Raw genomic sequence first — 12,369 nt, forward strand, 5'->3', positions numbered from 1 at the left:
GTTACACTGTATCAAAGCTTCAAAACCCCAGGGAATGAGGAACAGAATACGGTGTGTCAGCCACATACTTAATCCAAATTAATCTGAGACCTGTTTGTCACATCCCTGTTCCGCATCCTTTACAGCCCTCAGACTCTTAGGTGTGAGCATCCTCCCATAAAACCAATGGAAACTGGCTGTGCAAATCAGCCAAGGTCCCTGGGGAAGATGGACTGAACTCGGTGGAAACTGCTAGGGAGATGGATTTTAGAACCATGGTTTTATTGCTAAGATAAGGCAGCCCCAGCTGTCTTCACTTGTTAGAGCTGGAAGCATGTGGCCAACCTCAGATACTCACAAATACAAGTACAGTTTGTGGAAACAACGTGGCAGGGAGCAGAAACTAGAGGGAGGAGGAACGTAGCCCCTCAAGGCCCCTGTCTTCATAAAATTTGCTGTTCTGGGAGGGAATCCAGTGGTGGTGGACATTCTGGCTGGCATGTGGGAGGGAAATAGGATTTGGAAGTTCAGTTTGGGGTTATCTGTGACAGGCAGGGCACAGCACACAGAGGGTCCCAGCCGGGGAGTCTGACTTTGAAGTATTCCAAACCAAGAGGCATGGCAGAAAAAGACCTTCCCACATAGGCCATAATGCCCTTCCCTCTAAGGACTCCCAAGGATTAGAGAAATCAACGGGCGTGGCAGCAATTGAGGGGATAATGGGTAGGTAAAGGGATATTGTTTCTTTTTATAGCTACTTGTGACAATAAGTGAAAAGTTTTATAGAGTTTAGCCTTTTCTGCACAGAATTTTTGTTACCATCTCTATTATCCACAATCAAGTTTAGAGCATTTAATCCTTGCTGAGTAACACATAGCCAGTGAATGACCGTGTCAGAATGAAGCATGGCCTCAGAGCTCAGGATATTCTAAGACTTTAATGTTTGGGAAAGGGGTATTCAGATAAAATATTCATACCCATGTCATCTGGTAGATAACCAGCCAGATCACAGCCAGCACAGGGAAGGGCTGAATTTGTTTGAATTCAAACTGTGTTTGTTTGCATTCTGGTTTCTCTATCATTTGCGTGGATTGTATCATCATTTTCCATCTTCTGTGAAATAGTGTAATGGTGTCTGAGTTTTTGTTCTTGTGGCTGTGCTAAAATACCCTGAAAGAAACAATGTAGGGGGAAAAGGTTGGTTTGTTTCTTCATTTTAGGTTACAGCCCCTCATTGTGAAGAGGTCAAGGTGGCAGGAAGTCCCAGCTGTTGGTCACAACACATCCACAGTTCAGAGCAGAGGGCAATGTGTGAACACATGATGCACTGGAACACTCAGTTTGCTCTCTCCTCTCTCTTCAGTCTAGGACTGAGCCTGTGAAATGGTGTTGCCAACAGACATTCTGGGTGGATCTTTCCATTTCAGTTAACCCAATTAAGAAAATACCTTACAAGCATGTAGACAAGCCAACCTAGTCCAGGTAGTTCCTCATTGAAATTCCCTTCACAGGTTATTCTGGATTATGTCAAGTTGACAAAAACAGACCATCACAAACAGTAAATATAAAAGTCTTCCTGTGAGGTGTAATCATGTGCTTTATGTTAAACTGTTCATTTTACTCCTACTTGGCAGTGCACATAATAATTTAATAATAATTTCCACTAGAGTCACTAGTAGCAAAATCCCTGATGAAAACTCTGAGCATCACTCACTCCTGTACCCACAGACAGCAAGTAGACATCATGTTGAACATCTGTGCCTAGTAAGCTTAATTGTCAACTTGATATGGACAGTCCAGAGTCATCTGAGGGAATGTCAATTGGGGATATACTGAGATCAAATTGCCCTGTGGCCATATCTGTGAGGAATTGTCTCATTGTTGGTTGATGTGGGAGGATCCAGCCCAAACTTAAACAGTGCCACTCCTAGGTAGGTGGTCCTGGTATAAGAAAGAAAAATGAGCAAGACATAAGGAGCAAGCCACTAAGCAACATTCCTCTGTGGCCTTGGCTTCTGTTCCTGCCTCCAGGTTCCTGCTTTGAATTTCTGCCCTGACTTCCCTCAGCAATAGTCATCTGAAAATGTAAGCCAAATAAACCCTTTCCTTCCTCAAGTTGCTTCTGGTCATGCTGTTTATCTGGGCAACAAAAAGCAAACTTAAAAGAGTTCACTAGAATATTTTCAAGCCATTGACAGTCATGACCTTGATGACTACACCATGTGCCCAAATCATTTCCACTAATATTTATTTATACTTTTTTTTAGAATTTTATTCTTGAATATTGTATTTACCCCAACCCTTCTCTCCATAACTCCTCCTGTGTTCCCCCCACTCATTCTCAAATACACAACCTAATATTGACTTCACACTACACCACAAATCAGTGAAATGCTCACCCCTCCTCAGAGAAGCGTCTCCTTAGCAGTTGGCACAGATGTCCTTAACTGGTCAGTGTGCAGAGAATAAGAGACCATGGAGTGCTCATCCCGAAACAGGACATCTGTATCACATCCTCTCTCCCTAGGCTCAGGGATTTTCATAGTAGATGACCAGAATGTGAGGGGATAATGGGTAGGTAAAGAGATGTTGTTTCTTTTTATAGCTACTTGTGACAATAAGTGCAAAGTTTTATAGAGTTTAGCCTTTTCTGCACAGAATTTTTGTTACCATCTCTATTATCCACAATCAAGTTTAGTCAGAGACGGTGGAGGGCTTCAAGGAAACTGTTTTCTGGACATAACAGGGCAGTTGCACATATGGATTCACAACAATTGTGACCACTCAAGCCAGACAAAATCCTAGCATAGAAGTTGGGTGTGGACATGAAAGGAGCTAGAAGCTGTTGACAATCAATGGCTATTGGTAGTTTTCTTTGATGTGTGGTAGCTTGTCACACTCCATAGCAGGCCTCACACCTAAGAGTAGTTGGGCACCACATATAGATAAAACAAACAAACAAACAACTAAGCCAACACCAAAACCAAAGGCATAGTTGAATGCGAAGGGAGGTGAGTGTGGATCTAGGAGGAGTTGAGGGAGGGGAGTACATATGATCCAAATATGTTGTGTAATATTCTCAAATGTTTAATAAAATATTATTTTAGAACAAATATTTTATTAGTGGAGATTATCAAGAATTATTTTTAGACATGTTTTATTTGTGATATAATGAGAAATCTAGTTAGATTAGTGAAATGGATGCTGAATATAAACGTTTATTTCTCCGAGAAGACACTCAGGTACACCTTGGGGTATGATGACACTCTGTATGTACAAACTCTGTGTACACCTGGGTGCTTCTAAGAAGAAGACAGCGTATCATCTCCTTTACTCTCACAATAACTAATTAGTTACATATAATTTTCAAAGTTGGTGATTTAAAATTGAAAGCCCAACCCCTGGCTGATTATCAGAGTCAAGGCCCTTGGGTGGGGTCTTTCTTAGCTGCCATTTTGGGTACTTCTGCAGATATCAAGGACAAGTTCTTCATTGAACCTGACTATTTTCACCCATGTGCTTTGCCAACCACATTTCCTTCTACAAAGTAGCTATGAGTGTCTTCTTTGGGGACTGACATTTTTATTTAAAAAAACACTGACTTAAGAATTAATAAACTATTTTTAATTCTACATCAATAAAATAACTCTTGTGGGAGTCTATTTGTAAATATTAGTCTCACATTTACCATCCTCACCATATCGGGGAATGTACATTCAAGGGTTTCATACAGTACCCAGTATGTTTATATTATACTACCATGGTATGACATGTGTGATGAACTTTGTCAGTTTGGTTGTGGCTTTGCATTTAATAAGGGGGTGAGATTAATTTGAACATAAATAAAGTGCTTCATCTCTGATCTATTTGGAGACTAAGAGAGCACAATAGTCTGACTGCAGATTTGTCCAGAAAGTTCCTCTTTAGAGTGTCTGTGAGTTGGGATAATTAATAGGTCTGTGGGGACAAGTGCAGTTATCAGCTTTTCTAATTAAGGACATTTATCATCTGGCTGAAAGATGGAATGGGCTGCATTCTGAGACAGGGTGGGAACTGTGGTTTTGGTTGAGGAAAACATGTGTTTGCAAAACTTAACATGAACAACTAAAAGAACCAAACACCATGTGTCATCTTCCACCATTGTGGGAACCTGATGACATTTGGAGTTAATAATGTTCATCCCATTGCTTAGTCTAAGGGGAGGTCATTGCAATAAGGGAGGTCAAGTGGATCTGTGATAAAAAAGAGGCTAGCGTGGTTGGTACCACCTTACACATCTGAACAGAGTTTTATTGAGTATTTCGGGAAGGCTGCATTTTGTTGGCACAACTATGCCTTAGGAAAGATTGCCTTGTGTGGTATGGTGGATTTTTAATGATGAAAATCAAATCCATAAGCCTATGAGTGAAATAGTGGTGGAGCTTTCTTTAGTTATCATCAATGAGTTTCATGGAGCTTCCTTCTACTCTAGAGTCTACAGGGTGACTTTGCTTGTGGCCAAATAATGATTTTTTTCCTTATTTCTAAAAAAACAAGTTTTGATTTTAGCCAGGAACTCAGTAACCAATACTTTAATGATTTTAATTAATAAATTAAAGTCTTAATTTCAAAATGATTATTTCATTTCCTCTTGTTTCTAATAAGGCTTTGTATCATGTCCCTTAGTAACATAAATATAACAGTTGATGTATTTAATTTTTTTATATAACCTAGCCTTTAATATTAAAAATTCTTACCATGGAGAGTTTAATTTTCTGGAGATTTTAAAACAGGCAAAAATTTAACTTGAAAAATAGTACTAAATCAGACCTAGTTTTTCCATTACATTCCATAAGATTAAAACTTAATAAAACATCCTGTACTGTCACTCTTCTATGAGCTTTGGAGATGGGGACACAAGAACTCTAACCCTGAAATGAGGAGAGACTGTTCCCAGTGTCAAACAAAACTTACATAAACATTATGTACAGCAGATCGTGGCTTGATTTCTCGATTCTGTGAATCTGTAACTTGGCCTTTCTGTTGAGTGGCGGAGCTGATGGAGTTCAGTATTTGCACACCGCTCTGGTGTTTCATGGTTTCACTCTCTGGGTTTCTGTTTTCAACTCTATACAGCAATTCCTCACATTGTGCTTTCTGTTGGAAGAAAACTTTCAGCTGACGCTGTTTAATTTTATAATTTTTCAACATTCTTGTAAAATGCACTTTGACTGCACAGGCTACTGATGCCTAGGGCAATATATGGCCATTTGCAGAGTATTACTATTTCTTTCTGTTCCCCTTCTCTCTGCAGAATGCAGCTTGTACCGACAATCCTAAAACATGAGCACATGTCAAGTGATAGCCACCTGCATATATTTGGTTTGTTAACGCAGGCTCACAGAATGACTGACTGGTCAGAACACAGTATTTTATGAAATTAAAAAAAAAATAAACGCAAAGCTGTCAGTCACATTTAAAAAGGCTCGTACATTCCATTTGCCGTGCTTTATGGATTCAAGTGTAAATATAACCTGCAAACCTTTGATGTCAACATGGAGTGGCTGAACTTCTGGCCATTTTCAGGGATGTTTTGGTAACAGTGAGAAAAATAGGCCAATATCACAGGGACAAATGCATCTAGACTTTATTGCATCCAATACATATGTCATCACACGGATCATCACATGGTGCACGGGGCACATTGTGTGAGGGCAATCAGGAATGAAGTCAGCTTTGCTGAGAGGCAACAGGACAGAGTGAAAATTCTGCTTCTGCTCCAGCTCTTCCCACTGGGGGAAAATGTGTGTAATGGTGAGGGGCTTACATCAGAGTCCAGTTTGTATGAGGTGCAGACTCTAGGGATGTAGTCCCAGTGATTATACTTAAAGTATGTTTTGTCGAACCATTTTCTTTTGAAAGTAGTCCATTAAACTTACTTTTAAACTTCATTTTGATGTGTTGGAGCTTACAATGCCACCAGTCACTAAGGCGGCACAAATTTAACTAGTTCCCAAATTCATGAATAGAAAATGTGACTCAGAAGCCAGGTATGGAGAATGTTTGCTATATGTTATCAAAATCTAGGAAGCATCTTGTAAATTTACCCACATTAATACATTTGTGAGCACATACATATGTATATAAATACACACATGCATGTTTTTATATAATATATATAATTTTATAAATTGAAATATGAAATTCCTTTATCTTCTGATTGCTGATTGCAATTAAACTTTTGGATTATAATTGTTGTTCCAGCTTCTAATTCAAGGGTCCAACTTTCGTAATTACTGGTTCCTGAGACCTTGCCTTCTGCTGGTTTGTGTACTTGGTCTCTTTCATTAGGCCACATTCCACTGGGGGTGTGTCTCTCTAGCTGCCTCTCTTCCTGGTTGCTCCTGGTTGTGATCAACAGGTCCAGATGAGACAGGACTGTCTGGTGTTATCACAGCACCATTATCACATCTGCTGGGCTACACTTGGGCTTCTCCCTTTCCGGGGATGGAGACTTCATTAGGCCTTCTGTGCAGATCACTTAGAAATCGCAAAACCTTTGACCTTTGTCCCCAGTCTTACTCTCTGACCCCAGCCTGAGGTTGAAGTCTGCCTTAGAAAACAGCGTCACTAAGGTGTTTAGCTCACTGAGCTCCACCCACAGAGTTAGTCTGTAGCACTGACTTCCACGTGTAAAACAAAAGCAATTACATTAATCGGACGGCCCATGGATCTTCACTGTGGACATTTACAAAGATGAGTAAGTTTCTTCTTCCCACATTCAGCTTCCAAATTAGAGGAACGTGACAATGGAGGGTAAATATGAGCATTAGGGATGCCATAGTTTGGCCTCAGATTAATGAATGGAGGAAAGGCTGTTGAAAGACTTGATAACTCCCTGCTCTTGTCTGTAGTCTGGATAAAGAAAAAAGAAAGACCTAGTCCTTTAAATTTCAGAATACCAGTACACCTAAAAACAGCATCTGCTTCATGTAATGTGCATTGAAATGAGAATTGCCCACATTAAACAACCGTAGATCGGATATTAAGAATTCAGTAATAATATTGGGGCTGGAGAGTTGGGTCATCAGATAGGAGCACAGACCTGTAATATTGGGGTGGAGAGTGGCTCAGTGGTGTACTGCTCTTCCAGAGGGCCTGATTTGCATTCCCAGCTCCTGTGTCAGGAGGCTTACAACTACTTGCAACTCCTGCTTAAGGGAATCTGATGTTCTTTCTGTCTTCTGCAGACACACACACACACACACACACACACACACACACACACAAGCACACACACACACACACACATACACATACAGGCACATACTTGCACACACACACACACACACACACACACATACATACACAAAGACACATAGATACACACACATAAACACAGGCACTCCCAAAGGTAATACCCACACATGCATGCTGGCACATAGACGTACACACATCATAAATATGCAGACCCATAGTCACACACATCACACATATACACACACAGATACTGTACAAGACAGTCACCACACACACACACACACACATACACACACACACACACACACACACACACACACACACACACACACACCTTACATACACACTAATTTAAAAACCTTAAAATTCTCTGCTTTTTTCCTATCTGATCCTGAGTAAACAAAAGTTGTGAGGATGGATATATACACATGATTATGCAGTGGGCTGTATCACTCTGAGAGGAGTCCTCAGCTTGGTACATGGTTCTATGTGGCTTTGGGATCATCTGCGGGACCACTTGTCAGGCCAGGAGTATCATCATTGGTTCTGCTTGATGTTTCTATAAAACTGTCTGTTAAAAGAAGGTAGTTTGGGTTGTGAGGACAGTGGCATCGAATGTGCAGTTTCCATTCTTTCTGTTTTTTACTATCTCGGATAACATCAGCAGCAGCTGTAGACAAAGGAAGACCCTGCGTGCACTTGGTGATGACTGTGAGTCATTGCTGTGGTAGGCTTCCATGCTGTGAATCATCAGGTTCTTTACTGTCTTAAAGATGAACCTTCACTTGTGGATTCCCTAGGTCATTTCTCAGCTATGGTGGCTCATGCCCTTCTGTAGCTCCAGTGCCAAGAGACACAGTGACCTTTTCTGGTTTCCATGGGCTCTGCACACACACAGTACACATGCATACAGGTGGACAAACACTCAAGAACATAAAATAAAAATAAGTCTGAAGGATGAGAAGAGCAATGAGTAACAAGGAATGTATTTAATTCATTGTATTGTTTATTGCCCCTTTAGGGTAAGTTCTATTTTTATTCTTCATTTAGCAAACAGAGAAAAACAGCAGTAAAAGATGTTGAAATAGGCATTGCAGCTGGGTGGCACATGCCTCTCTAATCCCAGCACTCAGCACTCAGGAGGCAGAGCCAGGCAGATCTCTGTGAGTTCGAGGCCAGCTTGGGCTACAGAGTGAGTTCCAGGAAAGGCGCAAAGCTACACAGAGAAACCCTGTCTCGAAAAACCAAACAAACAAAAGATGTTGCCTATTCCCATCTGCTGCTGCTGGGACTTTGATCTCCTTTTTTGCTCCCACAGATGCACAGATATTTTCTAGCTAACTAATTTTTAGTGAAGCCAGGCCAAGGACTGTGAATATGAGCGAGCCTGTGAACTTCTGTTTCATTAAACTGAATACAGTTAAGCATCCAAGAAATGAAGCCCAGATATTGGTCACAAATAGTGCTCCTCAAAATATTTTAGCTTGAATATGTTACTTGTGAGAAATTTTACACCTGAGTCAAGACTGTTGAGTCAATATGCCTCATGGGCTAAAGCAGCCTTGTTATGTCCTGATTTTTGTTCCCTGAGCTTGGGTACAGCACTGGTGATTTTCACAGATTACCAAGCCATGTGGTCCTTCCAACTGTTGGCTCCACCCTAGGCTGAGTTCTGGGCAGACTTCCAGGCAGGGACCCATGTTTCCCATCTTGGCTCTGTTCCCCTCTAGGACCTGGGACTTTAGCTTTGCAAAGGTCCCTCTGTTTTACTCACATGTAAAAAGGAATTCACAGTAGTGTTCTTTCACAGGATCAGGGACAATCATGATGTCAGCTTTGTAAACACATGCATACACATTGAAGAACCTAGTATGAGCATTCTGTTTCAGGTATCAGTGTGTTCATGAGAGGTTAATGTCATGCTTAGAGATACTTCCTTGGGTGGATTCAAAATTATTTTTGTGTGTGGAACATTCATAACACAGCCTTCCTTCTGCCACTTATACTAAGCAACTATTCAAAAGACAGAGTATAGTTTTAAAGATTACAATGGATTATAGGTAGAATATGGTGGGAGCTAATTTTCTGCCCTGTGTGTAAACCTGGTCTCTGATAAGAGTATTTCTGTGACCATGAAAATAAATGTAAATGAAATACACAATGTAACATAAAGCATCTTATTTAGAAGGACACAGACACATATACAGTTTATTACATTGATTCTCAACATACAGCCCCAATTCAGTGAGATAAATTTCTGGGAGGGGCTAAGCTTCCCTCAACTGTCTACCTTTTCTGCCTGTGAAGTTTTTTGTATTTGACATATAGTTTAGTACCCACATACAGGACCCATGTATCAGATCACCAGGACCACTGTGTAATTCTGTAGTCTGATCACTGTGGTTCCTACACATCTGACCATATATCTATTTGGTCCTACGTCTTGAGCAGCCACAAACTTCCATTTGAAAGACATTTAAATTGTGTCAAAATAAATATCAGCAAATCACAAGATTACAAGAAAAAAAATAACACAGGAAAGCAGGGAACCTCAGCATCACTCTGGTGATAAAGTTACTCCATGAAGCTTATTCCAGCAACCAGAAGTGTGGCTTTCATCTCAGAACATGGTGGGATAAACGTGAAGACCATGTGAGCTTCCTACAGAGGAAGAAATGTTGTTGGCTGTTTTTGCTCTTTTACTCTTTTGCTCTTTGGGGGCTCTTTGGGGACCTGCCACCCAGCTCCCAAATAAATATACTTAGAGGCTTACTCTTAATTATAAATGCCTGGCCTTAGCTTGGTTTTTTGCTGGCCAGCTTTTCTTAAATTATCCCACCTCCCTTTTGCCTCTGGGCATTTACCTTTTCTTACTTCTGTATATCTTACTTTCATTCTTACTCCTTGCTGGCTGGCTGGGTGGCTGGTCTCTAGCATCCTCCTCTCCTTGTTCACTTGCTTTCTCCCTCTCTCCCTCCCAGATTTCTCCTTTTCTTAATTATTTCTACCTTCCAGCCCCACCTATCCTTTCTTCTGTCTCACTATTGGCTGTTCAGTTCTTTATTAGACCATCAGGTGTTTTAGACAGGCACAGTAACAGAGCTTCACAGAGTTAAACAAATGCAACATAAACAAAAGTAACACACCTTAAAATAACATTCTACAACAATAAAGCTTTAGAAGAGACAAGTAACCCTGCAAGGAGAAAAGGACGGAGTCTGGACTGTGTTTTGTCTTAGATAAAGGCTGTGAACTGCATCGACTTTGTTTTTATTTGGAAGAGTTTACATTTGAAAAGAGTTTACATTTTGAAAGCACAACAAAAGGAGATGATTTTCTCTTCAGTTATGAGGGCAAACCCACAGCGTCCCAACCGTTCACCATAAGATGAGTCTGCTGAATTTGAGTAGCACAGACGCGGTACTTGGAGTTTTGATTAAGGGTTCAATTTTGACTATATGCTGACAACAGCTGAAACAAAATTAAAATGACTTATTTCAAGCTTATGTTAACTAGAAAGGATATACAAAGTGACTTTTATGAAGATTATGCTGGAAAAATAATCTGAAGAGTTTCTCCTGTTTATACACAAGTATTGATTATTCGGAAAAGGGCCTTAAACACTTGAGTTTTATTGGATGTTCGTGTAGTAGTGGTGATGGTCACAGCAGTCATGTAGTGTGTAGATCTGTATATTTAGCGGCCAATTCTTCCATTCCTGCAGGCTGTCCCAAGTCTTTGCAGTATTTTAACGTAATTTCAGATACATTATGTGTAGTGTCTCTTCTGGAGTATTGTTCCCTGCATTGATGAGTCTATACTTTTGAAACAGAACAGGAGCATGCCAATGTGTTTTTGTGGAGTCAGGAGGAGACAGTTCAGACCTTAGGTCAAATCACATGTCTTACATGTTTAGAAATTTTGCTTCCATGTTTTATAACTTTTCTCCCACATTTCTGTCTGCAGCTAAGAATGGTTAACTGTATGGTTGTGGCCATCTACAAACATTAAGACTTTATTTTCTCTTCTTCCCAGGATCCCCAGCCTTGACAGGAACAGGGACAATCAACGTTCTGGTAGATGATATCAATGACAATGTCCCCACTTTTGCCAGTAGCATACACTTTACTGCAATTCCTGAGGATGCTCCGACGGGGACAGATGTCTTGTTGGTGAATGCCTCAGACGCAGATGCTGCGGCAAATGCCATCATCAGGTATGCACACTGGACTGTATAAGCTAGTTTTTCATCAGATCTGGTCTTTAAATTAACAGAACATGATATCTAATTGCACGGGGAACTCCATATTAATATACTCTTCCTGTGTCCTGGAATTGAGAAATAGACAGTAACATGATTGCTTCCTCTAAAGCTGTGCATATTAATCTCCGTTTTAATATTTATAGTGCCTAGCGATGGTGCAGCTATGATTTCTTTTGTTGTTTGTTGCCGATTCCCTATTTTACGTTCTGTGTTCAGCATGGCGGTGGGAGGTCCTGCACCATGTAGCTGCCTGGTAATACTCAGTGATATTTAGCTGGTGTGAGGATGGCATCATATGCACATGCTTTATCAGGGTGGTGCAGATTAGGCTCAGTTTTTCCCTCTCTTCTCTCACAGAACCATGACTTGTCACTGTGCTTCTTAAGAGAATAGTTGACTTTTGATATGATGACTATGTGTTTAAAGAGCTTTAGATGACGATTACTGCTTGTAGCTAAGGTCAGGCCTGCAAGCGTCACATATCACTTCCAGAATGTTCTATGATCAAAGCAGCTTCACCAGTAGGATAAATACACCCCAAGCCTGAAGGGAGGAACTTTGAAGCCTTTGGGCATTTATAACTAAGCAGTAGTCCCAACATTAACATTTATGTTTCCTTCATTTAAATTTTCTTTATGAGAGTCCTGGCAACATAGAGGACAGCAGTGTGGACATTTGTTCAAGGAGACAAGGAGGTGGTCATATGTTATGTTTGGCTAACATAGCCCTGTTCTCTTCTTCCCAGCTAGTTCTAAATTGATAAGGAAAAAATTTCCCTATTTCCAGGGCCAACCCATGAAGAAGAATTTTTACATTTCCATGTGGGCTGTGTAGTTAGGTGACTAAGAACACAGTGACAGAATCTAAAGAGGTCTGACAGTTGTCAT

At 40.5% G+C, this 12,369-nt stretch overlaps 1 protein-coding gene across 1 annotated transcript in view; it reads left to right on the top strand.

Annotated features, from left to right (window-relative positions):
- Positions 1 to 12,369, top strand: part of Fat4 (FAT atypical cadherin 4) — a 132,949-nt gene that overhangs the window by 77,562 nt on the left and 43,018 nt on the right. Inside the window, exon 7 of the mRNA XM_076574027.1 lies at positions 11,254 to 11,434. Coding sequence (XP_076430142.1) covers positions 11,254 to 11,434 — 181 coding nt within the window. The remainder of the gene's footprint in view (positions 1 to 11,253; positions 11,435 to 12,369) is intronic.

The sequence above is a fragment of the Peromyscus maniculatus genome, chromosome 6, assembly GCF_049852395.1.
Source record: "Peromyscus maniculatus bairdii isolate BWxNUB_F1_BW_parent chromosome 6, HU_Pman_BW_mat_3.1, whole genome shotgun sequence".
Lineage (NCBI taxonomy): Eukaryota > Metazoa > Chordata > Mammalia > Rodentia > Cricetidae > Peromyscus > Peromyscus maniculatus.